Source organism: Culex pipiens, chromosome 3 (genome assembly GCF_016801865.2).
Source record: "Culex pipiens pallens isolate TS chromosome 3, TS_CPP_V2, whole genome shotgun sequence".
NCBI lineage: Eukaryota > Metazoa > Arthropoda > Insecta > Diptera > Culicidae > Culex > Culex pipiens.
In genome coordinates, this window is record NC_068939.1 from 145,281,065 (window position 1) to 145,302,488 (window position 21,424).

The 21,424-nt window shown below is 37.4% G+C and overlaps 1 protein-coding gene and 1 pseudogene across 10 annotated transcripts in view; one reads left to right on the top strand and one right to left on the bottom strand.

The window, feature by feature from the left end:
* The window catches only part of LOC120417112 (uncharacterized), a 162,698-nt gene that overhangs the window by 71,495 nt on the left and 69,779 nt on the right, over positions 1–21,424 (top strand). For 8 of the 10 annotated variants that reach the window (XM_052710307.1, XM_052710310.1, XM_052710312.1 and 5 more), the window contains exon 2: positions 12,431–12,554. The exons of the other annotated variants lie outside the window; for them this stretch is intronic. In XM_052710307.1, the coding sequence (XP_052566267.1) occupies positions 12,431–12,554 (124 nt within the window). The remainder of the gene's footprint in view (positions 1–12,430; positions 12,555–21,424) is intronic. 10 annotated transcript variants of the gene reach the window in all.
* LOC120417117 (mediator of RNA polymerase II transcription subunit 4-like) lies at positions 1,212–2,688 on the bottom strand (annotated as a pseudogene).

Below are 21,424 nucleotides of genomic sequence, written 5' to 3' on the forward strand. Positions count from 1 at the left end.
GTTGGCACTCGTCGTCGTACCAATCGTTTCGGCTGACTCGGATCGCACTACCCAGTGTGGCTTCCGCTGCACTGCCGATGGCTGAGCGGATACGGCTCCAACCATCTTCGAGCGAGGCTGCGCCAAGTTCCTCCTCACCTGGCAGATTCGCTTCCAGCTGCTGCGCGTAACTGTGGGCCACTTCCCCGTTCTGCAGACATGCGGTGTTGAACGGAGGGGCCCGCCGGCTTCGGCGTTGGTTGAACACCGTCGACAGCTTTGAGCGCATGTCAACTCCAACTAGGTAGTGGTCCGAGTCGATATTCGCACCGCGAAAGGTGCGCACGTGCGTTACGTCCGAAAAGAATCGACCGTCGATCAGGACGTGGTCGATTTGCGTTTTCGTCCGTTGGTCAGGTGATGTCCAGGTGGCTTTGTGGATGTCCTTGCGAGGGAAGTAGGTGCTCCTGACCACCATTCCTCGGGAGGCTGCAAAGTCAATGCAGCGTTGGCCGTTGTCGTTCGTGACCGAGTGCAGGCTTTCTGGGCCTATTGTCGGCCGATACATTTCCTCCCTCCCAAACCGAGCGTTCATATCCCCAATGATGACTTTCACATCCTGCCGCGGACAGCCGTCATACACCTCCTCCAGCGTCGCGTAGAATGCTTCCTTTTCATCATCGGACTTTTCCTCGTGGGGGCAGTGCACGTTGATTATGCTGTAGTTAAAGAAACGGCCTCTTATCCTCAACTTGCACATCCGCTCGCTGATCGCCGTGAAGCCGAACACGCGATCCTGCATCTTGCCCCGCACAATAAAGCCGGTACCCAGCTTCTTGTCCTTGCCGCCGCTCATAAAAAAACGGGAATCGGTCTGCCGACCTGGCCAGTCGAGCACCTGCTCCTCCTCCAAACACACCTCCTGCAGTGCCACAACATCGAAGTGGCGAGGTTGCAACTCATTCGCCAATGCGAACTGGAAACCCAAAAAGTTCAGGGATCTGCAGTTCCAAGAACCGAGTCGCCAATCGGTGATCTGCTTTTTAATGGGCTTCTGCCGTTTGCTCCGGATTTCCAATCTTCTTGCCATTCGCGATCCTCTTTTTCGGTAGGCAGCCTTATCAGGGCCGCGCTACCTAGCCTCGGGGCGACGAGGTCGCCTACGAGCTACCGAGACTTAGCTCCGGTTTTCTCTCGATACCGTAACGGGGGCTTTTGTCTCGAAGCCAGGTCCCTGCAATGGCGGCCATCTTTTTGTAACCAAAGCTTTTGACGCATACGGGAAGAAAAAGAAGACAACAACAAAAACACTTCTGTCAAATTGTATCAACAAACCGAACAGCGTGTATTGATCTACTCGGGAAAAATTCAACATAACAAGAATTTTGGCTAAATTGGAGGAGAATGTCGATCCCTGGGTCTCCTCGGAGCCAATCATCCGTCATCGAATCTGGACCGCCGCAAAAAAAATCTGATTATCAACACCTCCCCAAGGAATTCGTCCCGGCAAACTTTCTGCACTCCACTGACTGCAACGTTGACTATCTCAAACACGGCCTTTCCGGTTCAAGCAGGTCCAGATCGAGCAGGTTGAAGTTTAAAGTTATGGCTTCAAAAGAATTGCGGTGTTCTACTTTTTGAACAGATTCACCGCTATTTTCCGGCTCGTGATCTATACCACGACGGACATTCGGTGTTAGCCGCGACACATCATTCTATAACATTTGCTCTCTGATTACGCAAACAACAAACAACACAATAAGAATTATTTATTCGATTTAACATAAATAGAAGATCACTGTGAGTCGCTCGAGCTGGAGCTGGAACTGTCCGTGGACATGACCTCCACGTCATACAGGCCACCAACGCGGGTGTCTAGCGGAATCGATGACCCACCACCCATAGTCATGTGCAGCTCAACCGAAAGATGCCACCGAAAACCCCCCCCCCCCCCCCCCCCGGAGTTATCACCGAACCGACAGCCGCCCCCGTTCGATTAATTTCGCCGAGACTGTTTTGGGTGGCCGGATTCTGGTCCCGTTGAAGGTCAGGTCGGAATTGCAGAGGAAGCCCAGCCGCATCTCTGTCCGTCGGGTATGGCCGGCGCTGGTCTCCCTGTTGCCACGTGAGTGGGGCGCAGATCGCGTTCGAGGCGTTTTTCCGGTGCGCAAACTTAATCAGCTCGTCCGACGAAACCGGCCGCTTGGTGGCCTTCGCGAAGCTGGGAAGCTTTTGCCTCGCCTGGAAGATGGACGTTGCCAGAATGTATTCGGCTTCCTTCAGTTGCTTAATTTCCTCATCCTGATCCCGAACTTGGTCCCGCAGGCCGTCCAACTTCCGCTCGATTCCGGCCTGGTCTGCCGCCAACTGCAGCGTCGATTTCATCTCTTTGTCCTTGGAAACAAGCAGCTCCACCAGCTGGGCATGGTCGGCGCTAAAAATCTTACCATATATATTTTTTAAGCCGCGCTGCCTCAAACAATTTAACATTTTTCTCAACAAAAAAAAAAAAAAATGGTTCGATCGCTTTGACGTTTCTAAATGTAAACAGTAGACCGCCATCTACCACTACATCAGCAGCCGATTTCAGATAGGGGCTACTCACAAACACTTATGCATGGGCTAGTTTTCAGACAGGGGCTACTCACTAATACTAATGCAAGATTATGGTGATGGACGAGTAGAGTATCCCTTTACTCTGACACCACCCCCTCGCTCGAAGCCTAACGGTCTTCATATCCGGAAGAGAACGTAGCAGCAAATCATAAATACACTGCTTTGTGCTTGTGTGCTTTTGCACTACCGAAATCACTTTCTAAATTTTCAACAATTTCAAAAACTTTTACCACTTTTTTTTCTCAAAAAAAAAATTGCACTCTCGACACACCGCGATCGACCTTTAATGGTGTGCGTGTCGTCACCCGTAGCGAAACACTAGCCCAGGCCACGACCGATCACTTGTTTTGCTTCCTTTGTTTCTTCCCACGATGCCGCCGCTGTGCAGCAGAATAATCTTCACTTTTTCTGCTCCGCCACCGGTCGCAGGGGAAATATAATTCACTGCACTGATTCCCGGCACCTTCCCGCGTTGATTAGTATCACTTTGGGTCGCGATAAAACCGAGTAAACGTGGTTTTGAGGATACTTTCGCGGAGCCGTATCGAGGCACAACAAGCGCGCACTACTGCACTACACAAGCAGTATCCACTTTTGGCAAAAACGAGATATTAGCACCAGGTGGTAGAGGATGTTCCAACGCATCTTTTGGAACTTGAATTTCACTGAAATAGTGTTTAGACTTGGCTGTGACAAACCAAACGGCTAATATGCCACTCTTATGGGAAATTGCCTTGACGGAGATTTTGTGACAAACACTAAAACGCGTTTTTCTCGGAATACTTGATTTGGCATAATAGCCGAATTTTCAAATATGGGCAGTATAGCTTTCTTTGAAATTACCCCAAAATCAAAGCTGCAAGAACCTAACCGACCGATTTTTTTCTTTGTAAAATTTGTTGAATAAGTTGCTTTAGAATCCCCGACGAAATATTATGATCCACCTCGAAAAATGTCGGGAAAGAGCCTTTCATGATACCAAATATCAAACATAACGATTTTTTTTAATCTTAAAATTCATGACCTTAAAAACGGTACACATTATCAACAAAAAAATACAGTGACATTCAATTGCTAATTTTATTGTTCATATAAAAATGTGTTTCACCATTTTGTATAAGCGTAAGGTTAAAACTTTCCAAAAAACTATCTAATATTCATTACCCTAGTGCCAGTTTTGTATCAGGGTAATTCTCCGCCAACTCACACAGCAGTTGCCCCGAGCCCTCTTCGATTTGCGCGAAACTTTGTCCTAAGGGGTAACTTTTGTCCCTGATCACGAATCCGAGGTCCGTTTTTTGATATCTCGTGATGGAGGGGCCGTACGACCCCTTTCATTTTTGAACATGCGAAAAAAGAGGTGTTTTTCAATAATTTGCAGCCTGAAACGGTGATGAGATAGAAATTTGCTGTCAAAGGGACTTTTATGTAAAACTAGAAGCCCGATTTGATGGCGTACTCAGAATTCCGAAAAAACGAATTTTTCATCGATAAAAACACTTTTTTTAGATTCTCCCATTTTATTTATTTAGGCATACCTACACTGAAATACAGATTTTTTTGACATTTTGGGACCACTGGTAACCAGGCTTTTGGCTCTTATTTAGGCAATGCAATCCATTGCAATGGACGAGTAACCATGGCAATCTCGCATTTTGAACACTCAACTGATTATAAGTTGATACATTTTCGCAAAACTATTTTTTTAAATTACTCCTCATTTTTCATAGTTTTCCACGTTTTTTTCCCAACACCCGAAACAAGCGAGTGGCAGGGGCATATGAAATCGAATTAAAGCTAATGGAAAGATTTACGAGCTCGTCTGGCCTGGACCTGAACCAACCGGCCCAGCCGTAATGCCCTTTCTCGTCCGTGGGGAGAGGAGCTTAAGTTGGTGAGGGCAAGCCTGGCTTGACCTTCCACCCCCTCTCTCAAAAAAGAGCACGAACAAATTATGGCAGAGGAAGCAGAGAAATTAACTGCGTGTTTTATTGCGTTTTTATGGGAAATGACTTATGGGTGGGAGAGTGTGGGGAGTTGGAGGGGTTTATATTTTATTGAACGTTTAAAATTCGGTCAATAGGCACGAATTTTACACTCAATATGGTCGCGGCTTGATGGATTGGCGGCGGATCAGTGCCCGGGCCGAAACAAGGGTCACAAGTTAAGCTGTTTCCGAAATTGTGTCATTTTGGGCCGAGGAAAAATCGATTATTTTATAGCTTTATTTATGGCAGTAATTTGAAGTCTAACTTTTGCTATTCATTGAATCGAATAGTCGAAATCCATTTGAAACAAAGTTTTTTTTTATGATGGCAATAAAATTTAACAATAGTTTAGATATCCCCCCATTTCAAGATACTATATTAAACATCATCAAGCACCAGCCAAATTCCAAAATTGTCAAAATTTTCATGTTTTTTTTACTTTTTTTGACAAGTTTAAATTGAACAAAACAAAATTAAATATTATTCGCAAAATTGTTATCAAGTCCCATAATCGCAACAAAAAAAAAATTATTGCCTCACCATTAAGATCAAAATTCATACCCAAATCCAAATTCATAACCCGAACCACGGTCAATCGAATAAAGCCCAGGATAATCTGTTCGCATATTTCATAATCAATGTCACCACAGTCATCGTTCGCACCTGGCCATAGAATTGAACGCAGAAAGCAAATAACTAAGAGGGAGAGCAAAATGGTTCCAACCGGAAATGGAACCCGTAGGTTGAGGCAAGGGGGGCGAATGGTTCCAATTTCAGGCCAACACAATGGCACCTCGTTACACGTTTTTTGTGGGCTTTCAGGAATAAGGAAAAGGAAATGAATTCGTCCTTCCTTCTTTTCTTGCTTGCGGAAAAACTCTTTTTTAGCATTATTTGAACTCTCTCGTTTTGAGAAGATTTGGAAAAATTCAAGCTAATGTTGAATGTTATTCGATATAATTTATCGAAAATCCTACTCGCCAAAAAATATGGATAAAACTACCTTCATAGAAACACACCGCCCAAAGGATTCCCAACTTTGCGTGGTAGAAAATAAAATGTCACGTCACCAGCTTCCTTTTCCCGCAGCCTCTTGATTGGGCTCGGCCAAACCCGAAACGGAACACGTTTGCGAGCATGGATCGTGCACGTTAAAAAGTGGCAAAAGTCACACTCGTTGAATCTGATTATCGAGCAGAACTTTTTTTCGGTTCTGCTTGATACTCGAACTCGAATTTGATTTCTTTCACCGGTAACGATATCTTTGTCCTGATTGAGTCTATGAAATTGAGACTTTTGCTGGAACTTTTAGGAGGGGATAGCCTCTATTTTTCCAAAATATTTTAAAGCTTTATGAATTGAATTTTAACGCGAAAGTTATAGTTACACACTTGTTTGTCTAGATATTTCAGGACCAATAACTATTTGCTACAAGATAGAGTAATCGTCGATAATATTATCGTCTAACGATAACGATAATCAATCGTTATCGTTATTCCGATAATTCTATCGGCAATAATTTTATCGACGATAACGGACGAAAACTTATATTTAATATATTTCTAAAATTGACTTAAACCAGCAAAATTATATTGAATTTTCAAGCTTCCTCTTAGTTAATATTTTTGGTAATATGGTAAGTTTCAATGCAAAAATACAAAAAAAAATAACAAAACACAGTTTTTTTTTTAAACTACTCATATTTTTATAATGTACAATATGGGTATTAAACGATTCGAAATTTTGCATGTATTTTCACTGTTTTAATGGTTTGTGAAAGAAATACTCAAATTTTTACAAAATACTCAATTTTTCATAATTCGCAATATGGATGCCAAACAATTTGAAATGTTGCATATTTTTAACTGTTTTAGAGGTTTTTTGAATGAAAAACTCACATGTTCACAAAGTTTCTTTTTAAGTTAAAAAGAAGTGAAATTTAACCTGTTATGTTATTCAAAAATTTCTTAAACAGTTAAAATACATGCAAAATTTCGAATCGTTTAATACCTATATTGAGAATTGTGAAAGTTTGAGTATTTTCGAGAAAATGCGGTATTTTGTGAATTTTTTTGAATTTGATTCAAAAAACATTAAAACCGTTAAAATATATGCAAAATTTCGAATCTTTTGATACCCATACTGATAATTATCAAAATTTGAGTACTTTCGAGAAAATACGGTATTTTGTGAAAATTTTAGTATTTCATTTTAAAAAAAAACTCTTAAACAGTAAAAATTCATGCAAAATTTCGAATCGTTTGATACTCATATTGAAAATTATAAAAATTTAAGTACTTTAAAAAATAGTATTTTGTTATTTTTTTAGTATTTATACGTTGAAACTTAACATACTATCAAACAAATATTTACTAAGAGGAAGCTTGAAAATTCAACAGAATTTGGTTGGTTTCAGTAAATTTTAGAAATATATTAAGTATAAGTTATCGTCCGTTATCGTCGATAAAATTATCGCCGATAGAATTATCGGAATAACAATAACGATAGAACTATCGTTATCGAACCTCGTTAATTTTATCGTTAACAACCTTGATTTGCCAGTAATGAAAACCCTCTAAAAAATACCTATTATTTATCAATTTTTTTTTCACGATACTTTAAAGTACCAAAAATGAATGCAAATTTATTTGTTTTTATGTTTTCGGGAATAGAATGTTTGCTTATTTAGAGCCACAGCAAATTAGTTGCACTTTCACAAAGTTATGCATTTTTGATAAAAACATATTTTTGTGAAACATTGAAAAGAATACAAAAACTATTTGAAGACCCGTGTGAACAGCAAAATCGAAAAGAACTAACAAACAAAAAACAAGTTAGAAAAAGAATGAAATCGAAAGGGGTGAAGCATGTCAAAATCGAATTTAGTGATATAAGTTGATTGAAAAATGTCCTATTATTTCTGTGTACCTCCTTTTTCCAAAAAGACCTATAATTAACTTACAAATTTGCCAAATCGATTAGATAATTTATTCTCAAGATACAGCTTTACGTATATTAAATGAATCTTTTACACAATTATTTAAAAAACAAAACTTTACTTCTCAAACTATGTAAAGCACTTTTTTATGGACAGCCCTTAAACTTGTATGGAGACATTTATGGATTTATAGAATTCATTAAAAAATAGATCATTGCTCAACATACGATATTTAGAAAAGTATTGATTTATGTTTTGAAAATTAAGCTGAACATTTTAAATCAAGTTTAAATACTGTTGAAAAATTATGGTTTATTAAATTTTTGTTCATAAAATGTTCTGATATTTTTTAAGGGTGCATTTCGAACTTTTATGAAAAAAATATAAATTTTGCAAAGCTTTAATCTCTTTGTTCAAAAAAATCGATATGTCTCAAAATTTAAAAGATAAAAATACTTTTTTTTAATTCCCGATATTCGTGAAAAATGCAAGTGAAAAAAGGTGACTAAATTTAGAAGGTAGTCTTTGCCTGTTTAAAATGCAAAATTTTATGAAGACTTGTATGAACGAATCAATTGTACAGAAAAGGATTCTTTGACATTTGGAAAGGAAATTACAATTGCATGAGATCAGCTGAAATCGCACTTTGATTTTATTTTTGTACCTTGTCTCCTGCCTCCAAAACTTCTTCTTTCAAAAATCGATCAACAAAGCAAAAAACAAACAGCGAAAATTTACGAATTCGTGCGTTATTTTTTAAGAGAATAAGTGTTCCTTAATTGTTTCAGATTTTTGGTGTAGATTTGATTAAAGCCCGCAAAGAATTATTTAAATAAGGAAGGAATCAAAATAAGGAAGATAAATGTCGTTTAATACCCCTTATATGCACAGTAAAAAAAAAGTTAAGCTTTAAAAATGTGATAAATGTTATGTTTTTATATTACATGGGTAATTCTCTACCAACTCACACGAAATTGGGAAAAGTTGCCCCGACCTCTCTTCGATTTGCGTGAAACTTTGTCCTAAGGGGTAACTTTTGTCCCTGATCACGAATCCGAGGTCCGTTTTTTGATATCTCGTGACGGAGGGGCGGTACGACCCCTTCCATTTTTGAACATGCGAAAAAAGAGGTGTTTTTCAATAATTTGCAGCCTGAAATGGTGATGAGATAGAAATTTGGTGTCAAAGGGACTTTTATGTAAAATTAGATGCCTGATTTGATGGCGTACTCAGAATTCCGAAAAAAACGTATTTTTTATCGAAAAAAACACTAAAAAAGTTTTAAAAATTCCCCCATTTTCCGTTACTCGACTGTAAAATTTTTTGGAACATGTTACTTTAGGGGAATTTTAATGTACTTTTCGAATCTTCATTGACCCAGAAGGGTTATTTTTTCATTTAGAACAAAATTTTTCATTTTAAAATTTCGTGTTTTTTTTAACTTTGCAGGATTATTTTTTAGAGTGTAACAATGTTCTACAAAGTTGTAGAGCAGACAATTACAAAAATTTTGATATATAGACATAAGGGGTTTGCTTATAAACATCACGAGTTATCGCGATTCCGATGTAACTTTACGAGAAATTTGTTAAATTACACATTTTGGAAATGCTTCCAAAATAGTTTTTTTTATTTGCATTTGCAGCGAAATCGAGAAAAATGATGACGATTTTGAAAACATTTCCACAACACAGAGTTACCGTATTTGCTTACAGGATTTATATCCGTGTACATAAAATTGGTGCATACCCCCTAGTAAACCTACATCAGGAATACTCGTCGTAGCTTCCGTTCGCTTCGAGACCTAAATCGAACAAATCTATTCATACCTGAGCGTCCATTATTCCAACCGGCATCGACCATGAACTGAAAGAAACCATCCTGAAATAGGACCAATTCAAGAATTTCCTCGAATCTTCTTTCTGCAATTTTCCAGGAAAAACGGCCGTTAATCGTTAGAGTGCTTCACCATTCAAAAAAAGAAACGAGAACCAGTTAATCATCGCAATCTACTCGAGAATGGCGAAACCGCCAACCTATTGGAATACCTGCGCACCTCGCGGGGGGCAGGTGCTGTCTTTGTGCCAATAGAGGTAAAAGCATTTCCCCTTTTGATTTCCTTTCTTTCAACGAGAGGCTTGAGACTTGAACAGCTGCTGTGGCTGGCTGGTGGAAAAAGCAGACGTGTTCTACGAAAAAATAGCATTAGCATGATTTCCCGGTGGAATAATTCGAGCATTACGATGGCGTTGGTTGGCTTTCCGGAATCGATGAGAGCCGTTTCTGAGTTGAAAGGAAGTGGAGGAAAATAGATCAGGTTTATCGTTTGATTTGATTCTTCAGGATGATGATATCGTGAACTGTGCTGGATTTATTGATGGTATTTTTTAAACAGACACTTATTCCATTTCAAAAACAGTTTCTAGTTTTAGCCTTTTGACTACACGGAAAAAAATGTGATAATATTCATCAGGGAATGGTGACAGATTTTGCGTAAAAAAATGTGTAATATTACTCCAGAAACTGGTGAATGTTCATCAGGTTCACATTTTTCCATTTTTTTTTCTTTTTGGTAAAATTTCTCATAAAAGAGACCAACCAAATTTATAACCTTCCATAATTAAACTTTTATTTCTGTATAAATACAAAACTCAATTGAATAATTATTTGGCTAGTATTGCTAGATTTACTTTTCATTTCAAACACAATCAAACAATAATTAAATGAAGCTTTTGATCCGTACATGAGTAATTCTCCGCCAACTTACACAGCAGTTGCCCCGACCCCTCTTATATTTGCGTGAAACTATGACCTGTACTTTTCGAATCTACATTTACCCAGAAGAGCCATCAACTTTGAACAATTGATGTTTGAGCTGGTATGATTCGAATAATATAATTTTAAGAAGTGCTTTTGAGATTGTTCAAAACATCTTAGCTACCAAAAAAGAAAGTCGAACAATCTGGATTAAAAAATAAACAATTAATATTTCATAAAAATTATAATTTGCCACTAGTGATTGAAACTATAAAAACTAACTTAATCCACCTATGTGGTTGATGGCTTCCTCACTCTTTATCAACAATGAGTAATAAGATGGATTTGATTTAGACACAAATTTCATCAATTTTTCTAGGATCCGGAATAACAAAGTACATAAATATCACTTTAGTGGTCAAAACTCGAGACAAGGTTGCCAGATTTTCAATGTTTTGGACTCGTTGGAATGGTATTTCAATTACCTAACTTACAATATATAACATGATGATATTTGGTGCGACATTTTTATACATAACTTTTGAACTACTTATCGAAACTTCAAACAATTCAATAGCACCGTATGGGACACTGAACCAAGAATACGACTGGATTGGTCAAAATTGATTCAGCTAGTGCTGAGAAAACTGAGTGACATTATTGGTCACATACACCCACACATACACACAAACATACACATACACATACCCACAGACATTTGTTCAGTTTTCGATTCTGAGTCGATAAGTATACATCAAGGTGGGTTTTCAAATATAAAATAAAAAAAAATCATTTTTAGAGCAGGAGTAACGCAAAACGGTATTTTGATAACAGTTTATATGACACTTGAAATAGTTTTAAAACACTTTTGAAACTATGTTTGTTTGCTCATTTGTTTGAATTTATTAATGTCTTAATTTTGTATGTCTCCCTCTTTAAAACTTTTTCCGAAAATCAAAAGGGAAAAAGTAACATTTTAACATTCTTCTTAATTATTACATATTTATAAGTGATTTAATCATATTATTATTTATTTTTTTTAATCATACACAGTCAAATTGGTTCTGTATCCACTTTAATTGCTTATTTTTAAATTTCGGTCACAGACCGGAAGAGGAATCAAACATGAAAACAACATATTTTTGCAATTCTGTCGTGAAACTACTAATACTTACTTACTTTTCCTGTCATTCTCAAACGACGAAACAGCCGATTTTTCTCTACCAAAAATTATCGACTAGTAAGTAATACTTTTCGATACAAGAACTGAAAAGTTCAACTTAAGGAGCTATTACACTACGCAAACAAACAAACAAACCCGCACTCCGATATACCAAATTTTGACATTTATGTTTCAAATTAATATGTGTTTAATTATAAAATAAGCTTAGAAAAATAAATTAAAAATGAATTTTCCAAAGTAATTGCTTTCTTCTTTGACTTAGTTAATTCGATTTGAACACTTTTTAGCTATAAAATAATCAATGCTGTGACTATCAAAGCCACCCCAGAATTGAATATTTTTTGGTAGTTTTTAACAAATATTGATTGATTGATTGATTGATTTTTTTTACAAATATTACATTTTGGGTCCACAAATTGGTAAAAAGACGCAAAATCTTCAGAAAAAAATATTTTCATAACTGTTGGAATTTTGCAAATGTTTGATCATAGCACAACTGTAATGGTGTATAAAGTATTTTGTGATATTTTTCAGCTAATTTTTTCGAAAATCAGTCTTGAAATTTAAACTACTGATCTGCTTTTTAATGTTCAAAGGTGAAACCTGTGTAAAATTTTATCAACCGCTTGAAAACTTTTTTTGTTGTAAATCAAGATGTTTGTTTCAAAAACGCCAAATAGTTTGGAATTGAAAAATAAATTTAGATCCTATCAATGTCACCCCGGTTTACATTACCTGCCCTTCTAGCAAACAATGTTTTTATCTCTCTTGCTGTAACCTGCACTTTAAGTTCGATTACTATTTTTTAGCATGTTTACTAAACTACAAAAACAAGTAACTATTTTTCAAACTTTCGCTGGCTTTTCGCTTAAATCATACAGATCTTTCGAGTGCCACAGATAACAGACACTAACAACCGCTTCCCTCCCTCCCCCCTCTCGTCTCCGGCCGAACTTGTTTACTCCACAGGTTTGACACTGCGTTGTTGTTGCTAGTGTGGGTGGTGGCCACCGGCGACGACGGCAGCGGCCTCGTGCTTCTGGTGCTGGTCACAAACACGAAGACGACGACGATGACGAAGAAGAAGAAGACGGTATGTTTGTTTGGGGTTTCGTGGAGAAGAAGGGAGCAGGGGGGTAACCTTTCCAAAACCCTTCCCCTAAACCCTAAGAGAGTTGTCATTTCCAGTATAAATATTTTCTTCCCTTGTTAGTGCTTTGCTTCAAGTTTGCTCCTTGGCTGGCCGCCAAGGGTTGGTTACTGTTTTTGAGCTAATTAAATTTGAAATCTTTGCAGCTAATTAAATCTGTGTCGAGAGCTTTGCTTTATAATTGCTGCAAATTAATAGTTAATACACATTTTAATGCTTAATTTAACTCAATTTTGGAACCATATTTTTTATTTTTCTGTTTGAATCACGATAAATTGTTCATGTTTTGCGTTTTATAAAATATTTACAATTTTTTGGGAGCTTTTTCAAATGTTTCTGGAATTTTTTCAGTGATTTTTTCTATGTTTTTTTTTGCAAGATTTACGATTATTAAACCTTTTTGCATGTTTTTACTTTGTATTAAATTGTGTCAACAAATTGGGGTTTGAAAATAAAAAAGTCTCTGCAAAACAAAATTAATAAGGCTGATCAAACCAATGCATTTCAATTGCCAGAAAAGTTTGATGATTTTCAATTGAATGATTTTTGAATAATTGCAAAATCTGCCTTTTCATCAAGGGTCCTGATTTTTGATTTAAAGATCAGAAATCACTAACTCATCGCTGAGCGAATCCAAGTGGAGCTCGCAACCAGTCGCGAGTGAACACTACACTCAGGCTGCCAGCGACTTTCTCAATTGCTTCTCCCAATGACACAAATACTTCGTGAATTTCATTGCCCGTTCGTCGACCCAAAACACACACAAATACGTCCTGAGAGGAGAGAATCTAACAACATACCAGCTCGGCGCTCTTTTGACCTGCACTACCACAGTTGGCCGTAAATTTATTTTACGAATTCGCACGAAAAGTCAGTTGGCTAAGTTATATTTTTCTGAGCACTATAATCGACCATTTTTTTGTGGTTTTGGTTTATGGTTCTAGTAACAAGGCTCGAAATGCATGCATAATCTGCCCAAAGTATAGAAACTAATAATTGTTATTATAATGCCGATTTTTTTATTAATTATTTTAGATATGATTTGTTGAAGCATTAGAAATTCGGAAATTCTTCCTAAAACTGTTGCAATAATTTACAACCAATTTGTACGATTTTTTCACATCTACATACCGTATATTGAATCATGTAAAAATATTGTATGGTATCAAAGAAATTGACGAAACTAAAAAAGTATCACCTCCTGGGAAATGAGGTTTCTCTGTGATAGAACTAAACTGTATGAACTCTGAAATTTTTAGGATTTAACAAAAATGTAAGAAAAATCATTCTTGAAAAAATATTAGTTCATCGTAGCGTCTTTTTATTAATTTTATTCTAATTTTTCGTGGCCGCTGCAAATATCCCTCGACTCTGAAAATATTCGAGAAGGGGGAAATGAAATTTCAAATCATGGTTACAACATTTGAATGAGTTGCAAAAAGTCATTTTTTAAGCACGAGTGCTGAAAAAATCAAGTTTTGCAACGTATTCAATACAACTTTTTTGCGATTCCGAAAAACCCATTCCCACTGAGAATTTTAGCTCGAGCCTCGACTCGATTCAGGCTCGATCTCGAGCCAGATAGACTCGAGACTATAGTCAAAATTCTCAGTAGGTTTGAATGACATTATAAGTCAAATGATTATGTATTCTGTCAATTAACCTTATTAATAAAAAAGAATGATAAAAGAATTACTTTTCTAAACAAGTGCTGAAAAAAATAACTTTTCAACTAACGTGTCAGGGCGCGGGTTCGATTCCCGCCTTATCCTCCTGGCCTTCTATCGGATGGGGAAGTAAAACTTCGGTCCATTTGCGTAAAAGAGGTTTTAGGGGACTCACCACACATAACCTTCGGACGCGTAAAAATGAGCAGAAAATTGCAATTGAGTCCACAAAAGGGTCGTTGAAGTGGATTGATTTGCTTTGTCAGTGCTTAAAAGTAGAACTTTTCAGCATGTGTAACTAGAATCTATGACATTTCCCCGAAACCCACATTCCCGAAAAGACATTTCCCCGAATGCCACATCTCCGAAAAGACATTTTCCCGAAATGTCATTTACCCGAAAATCATTTCCCCGAATAATCCATTTCCCCGAATGGCCACATCCCCGAATGGCGACTTCCCCTAAAAACCATTTTCCCGAATGGCCACTTTCCCTAATTTTTCACATCCCCGAAAATCATTTTCCCGAATGACCATATCCCCGAACGACCATTTTCCCGAACGCCACTTCCCCGAACCCGGTCAGGCGGGTATGCCCGTTGCCCAGAACCGCGCGCGCGGTTCTGGACAACGGGCATACCCGCCTGACCGGGTTCGGGGAAGTGGCGATCAATGAAGTATCATGTTCACAATTGAACGTTCAAAAAATTCCGAGTTTTTTACGAGCATTTTATTCCAGCTTCACTTAAATTTTGAATATTTTCCAAGTCTGTGGAGTTAAAGGATTCGAATTCCGGATTCTGATATTTAGTTACTCCAACTGACTTTCAAAAAGAACTGACTCCGCCGAATCCAACAAAAACTCCGACTATGACAAATGATCTAGAGAAGGAGAACATCTTGAGCAAAGTACATATATCTAATGAACAAATCTAAATAGCTGCGTTGCCTATTTTTCTCATTTCGTCGCAGTCGAGCTAACTTATCGTACGTCGATTTTGGGCCAAATTGAATTAAGAAAGCCAATTTTGTGCAGCTCACAATGCCTCATCTTTTGACCTACATAGATACCCAAAATTCGATTACAATTCTGGGATATTCAATAAAAACCTAAAAATGTCGTCTCGTGCTAACTTGATACACTCTGAAAATTGCTGTAACTGGCCAAAGAGGTTTCAGATCAGAATGCGTTTGACACACGTACATGCCCGACTACCGTGAACGTTTGTAATTATAACCTCAGCAACCAAATTCAAACAAATTTCAGGACAATGCACAGAATGGTCAACCAAATAAAACGTGTTTGTTATCGTTTACATAGCGTGCTCTATTTTTCGTTTATTAATGGTCAAACACTAACACGCTTTTTTCTCGGAACGTCAAAAAGCGACAAACGACAAGATAGCACGACAGCGTCGATTTAATACATTGATCATTTCGCTTTTTTTGCATTTAGTTGAAAATCAAAATACAGTCCAGACTCGGTTATCCAAAGGCCTTGTCAAAAGTTCACTTCGGGTAAAAACCCACAAATTACTTTAACCCCTTCCCGCCCAGAGCAAAATCTATATTTTTTACGTTTTTCATCATTACTCGTAACAGGATCGATCAAATTGGATGATATTTTAATGGTTCTACGGTTATTTGTTTTTTTCTTTTTTTCATATTTAAAAACACACGCAGGAGAATTTAATATTAAGGTCATACTTTTGTAAAAAAATCCCAAAAAACAATTTAGTTTATATCTAAGTTAATATCATTTGGGAAAATGGAACTTTCGGAGAAATAATCAATCGGGTATATGTAAATTCGGGAAAACGACAGTTCGGTAAAATGGCCATTCAGGTAAATGACATTCGGGGATATGGAATTTTCGGGAAAATGATTTTCGGGGATGTGGGAATTTCGGGAAAATGATTTTCGGGGATGTAGAAATTTCGGGAAAATGATTTGCGGGGAAATGGCACTTTCGGGGAAATGATTTTCGGGAATGTGGAATTTTCGGGAAAATGATTTTCGGGGATATGGGATTCGGGAAAGTGGGATTCGGGAATAAGGGATAAAACCGTGTAACTAATCGTTTCTGTTATTTTTGGTACAGCAAAGTAGGCTTTTTCGTCGTTCGAGAATGACAGGAAAAGTACGTAGTTTCACGACAGAATTGCAAAAAATGTTTTCAAACCCATTTTAAACCAGTCTACTGCCCAAGTTCGCATAAATGTCCCATATGCAAAAACAGCAAGCTGAGAAAAACGCATTTGAAGTTTGTCCCATACACGTGTTAAGTTTTCGTGAAAAAACTGGATTTCCTCCTGATTTCTAGAACAAAGTACTGGATGTTATAGGCAGGGTTGCGAATGAGCGAGCGCTCACGGAAAGCGCGCTCGCTCCAGCTGGAGCGTGAGTTTTTATCAGGTAGCTCGTGCTCGCTCACGCTCACCGGAGCGTTTTGCGCTCACGTGAGCTGGTGAGCGAAAGTAGGTAGTTGTTTTTCCCTGTTGAAGCATCTGCCTGTTTGAAACGAAGTTTCTAGAACTATCTCAGCACAGGCAGCAAAAACAAACAAGAAAGTGGTCAAACAAACAAAAGTAAGCAATGAAATGGATTAAGTCAGCGAACCGCAATATACGTTCTATTTTAAATTAAGAATTAGGCAAGGGGCAGAATGATTCACTCTTGAGTGAGCTAACAATAAGCTAATTCATTCATTAAAATTCATTGACATGAAGAGATGCACTGATATGGACAACAAATTGAATTAATTGACAAATTATGTTTATTTTAAGTTTTTAGAATCTGGAGTTTTGACTTGAGGCGGTTTTAAAAACACAAAAAAAAGCAAAAAATAAAATTAGTTTTATTGGACCTTAAAAAAACAGCTGTAATCTTTATAAAAGTTATAATCATCCCTCATATTCGGAACATTTTAGAGAATGTCCATATTCAAAAATCATTAATTGAATCTGTAATTGATTATTTTCAGAGTTCTGGTAGCCGAAGTGTTAAATATAATTTACTTGGGGGAAGAGGAGCCACCCTTTATGTGGTAAAACAAAACATTGACAATTTATATTATTTCATTCAAATTGGTTATTTCAAACACTAGCAATTTGGAGGCTTTTTGTAAAAAGTGAACTGTTTCATCAATTTTACCCTATTTGCTAGAATGAGAAAGAGAAAGATTAACTTTATGAAAATGATCAGCCGTTTCCACGCACCGAACGATTTATTAAACGGAATGACTTTTTTTAATGGTTGCTCATTCTGAACCGCACGCTGGAAAGGTAGTCAACAAACTGTTTAGCTACATAAAACAGTTTAATGTTTTTTTAATCAACCAAGCATATATAAGTTTTATAAGTTTTTCTTAGGTTCTCTGTCCTTTTTGTTTACGTGCTCATACCCTTCCCCCAGTAATTGTCTCTGCTTACCTTAACTATTATTAAGGTAAGGCCGATAAATTCGAAAATATTTATATTTTCAACTCTGACTGTAGGTTTCCAATATGATTTGACCCTTGCGCATCCAACTTATTATTCAAAAACAATCATACTGCCCTACCACTTCCCTATAACTCACACCCCCCCCCCTCACCCGATCCAATCAATTACCCTTCATCTATACCTCACATCACTCACACTCATAGAAACCACCAACTTACACAAAACCGCATTCGAACTACCACAAGCTCGCTCTCGATCTCTCCCCCATCATCGATGTCGGGGGTTCCCAGTATATGCACCCACCCTTTCATACCTATCTCTCTTTCCCTTTCTACTCACGTTCATTCAACACTATCTGCTCTACCCTAAGCTCTCACCGCTTCTTTCGCTGAATCGTAACGCCCAAGTTTCAAGTTAAATTCCCGCTCACCTCTAATATCCAAAATCCATCTACACCCCATAATACCCATGCACATTTACAATTATTCTCTCATTTCCTAAATAATTTATTCAATACTAGTTCTTGTGTGCCCTGTGTCTGTTTGCACGTAGTTTAACAAATGCGCACGTTTTATATGGGTTTTTTTAATTTGCGGGTTGTTTTTGCATGTTGGTGTGATGGATGTAGTGGTATGAGAATATTGCTTATGGGTTTAGTATGCATAGCGAGGTGTGTTGATAGTTTCTGATGTAGAGGTTTTAGCGATCTAAAATAAAAACAACAATCACCACAACCAAACCGGTAAAAAGTTTTAAATGATCAGTAAGGTTTACTTGAAATTACTTATGTAGTGTAGTGGGTAGTGTTTATTGAGGATTGGTGGTGGTTTGGTATGCTACACCTATGTATTTCTGACTTTTGTTATACTGGATTGACATATAATCTTTTTACTATAGCTCAGATTGTAACTGCAAATCAGACTGATCTTTCTACTTATCGCGTCGTAAAATCGCGCGGGGAGAAAAAGCGGAGACTTAGGAGGGATAAGGAGTATTAGTTGTGTTTGAGGTAGATATGTATGTGCCCCGCAAAACAGTTCACAGTCCCTGATCACAAATCCGAGGTTAATTGTTCGATATCTCGTGATCCCTTTATTTTTTTAACAATAGAAAAAATGTTTTCTATAATTAGCAGCTAGGAATGGTAATGATTTGGAAATATGGTGCCATATGTGTGTCGTAGGATTTTCTTCTTTTTCACTTTTTTTTCATTTGGAAATTTGGTGCCAAAAAGACCTTTATATTAAATTGATATTTTTCATCTAAAAAAAAAACAAATTTTCGAATTTTAATGTATACCTACTTCGAGTCTGCAATAACACAGAAGGATAGTTTTTCATCTAGAACAGATTTTATATTTTGAATCAATGATTTTTTTGTCATTGTATTACAAAATTATGGATTAATTAACATATGGGGTCTGCTTGTAACTGTCCTTAGTTGTCGCATTGAAAAACTTTTGAAAAATGTGATCCGTTTTTCGAATACTCAATTTCCAATCCAATTATATTTCATTTTCATAATTAAACTTTACTCCCCAACTCCCAAACTTTATTAAATTTGTTGAAAGCTTTTTCGCGAGGTTCTTTGAAAAATTGAATATCAAGCTAATTCTATAAGTGATTTTATTTGATTTGTATTTTTCATTATGCAAAAGAAAACTTAAACTCACCATAGTCCTCCACGTTATCAATTTAATCCCGGTTTACGGTACGTACTAAAAAATGACCTAAGGATTCAAGAGATTATTTTAGCAGGGGTGACATCGGGTCTATGAGGTAAGGTCCAAATTAAAAAAAAAATCTGAAACAAAAAATATTTTTTTTTAATTTATGCTTGTTATATTGCCACTTGTGTGGTATCTTGTGACATAATCTTTCTTAACACATTAGATGTGTTACAAGAAAGCACACAAACGACGATATACTAATCTTCTTTTGAAATCAAAGCTACACCACAGTAAAGCAGCTACAGCAGTGATGATTCGAAAAACCATTTTGGCGTAGAATGTTTTCATTCAACTTTCGGAAAACCTCTGCAGCTAACCAAGTGCCACTGAGATTGTTTCAACATTTTTTTTGTGCGCTTCAAGTTTTGCTTTTGCCTAACTTTGCAAGCCACTAGCCACTAGCCACTGAGTCCACTCAGCCAGCAAGAAGAACTAGGAACGATACAGGATCATGAACCACCGGACTAGCATCAACGCCGCCGGGTGAAGGCATTCAGTGCAGGAGTTTCTTGTTGAATGACCGTAATTTGGGGAGAATCGGGACTGAGATGAGTTTTTATTTATGAGGACATTTGGTAATACTGACGAAAACGAATGGAATATTTTTCAAGCAGACAAATTAACAATGTTTGTCCCGAATAACCCCACGCGACGCTTCCGCCCCAAAAGGGCGATTCCGTAATCTCCCCCAAGCCCACACTCCCACCTCGTGTCCCTTGGCTACAACACGAGATTATCACAAGTGCGGCGGTGTGAATGCTGAAAACGGGATTTTAATGATGGCGTTTGAGAATTTATGGCGGAATTATGGACGCCCCCGCGTCCTGGTGGTGTTTGAGTTGAGTTTTTACTTTGCGGGCGTGTGACCACCCACAAAAAAAGGCACACAAATCAGACTGCGATGAACTTTAAGTGCGATGAAATACGAGCTTTTGGGGCACACTTGCTGTTTGCACTTTGTATATGACTTTATTTCTGGCTGGCAACACTGGCTTGGAAGGTTTCAGTGGTGCTGCTGCCAAATGAATGCAATGGTTGGACCTTTCCCTTTAGGCTGAGTCCATTAATCTTAATGAGGTGATTTCTAAGGATAATACGGCGAATCAATTGGCGATACCAGTTATATGGTTTGTAAATATGTTTGTGTGTTTCGTCAAATTATCCACACATGGATAAATAGTTTTCAGCACGTTACATAAAATGCTGGAAATGATCCGATTAGGAGGGTGTGATTTATGACAGGTGATTAACGATGAATGATTCGGGTGCGTAAATGGTTAGCTAATGACAATATCAATCAATTAGCTTGCTCGTCATCTGTATTAACAGTATTTGTGAATAATTTCAATTGGATAATTTCGTGTCAAATCACTTGATGTCTTTTCTAAATTGACATATCATTTCGATTAACATCATCCCCTCCTTATAAGCATGCGGAAATTTGCATCCCTCTGCTTCATTTGCCAGTTCCAGGACATAATCACGTACATTGCATTTGGAACATTTTGCTCGTGGTTCCAAATTTCACGAAAGCTTGTTCATGATTCTGAGAACTGATGAAATGAAGGGATGATAAGGGAATTTTTCTTAAAATAAGTAACAATATTTTCTATGTACACAATTCTGTTTAAAAACATACCTGAGGTCACAATTCTCCAAACTATGAATATTAACAACACAGATTTTGTCTGCTTTTATGTGTCTATTGGCAGTTCTTAGCTTACACTATTTTGATTTTTTTTTCGAATTTATCCGAGTTGAGCACTTCCCTACCAAATCGGCCGATTTTGACCCTTTTTTAATTTTTTGTATTTTTAGTTGGCTCAAACTTTGTGGGGGCCATCCCTATGACCAAAGAAATCATTTTATGTCATTGGTTCACCCATACAAGTCTTCATACAATTTTGGCAGCTGACCATACAAAACTTATACGTAAATATAAGAAAACCTGTAACTTTTAAAGGAATTTTCCGAT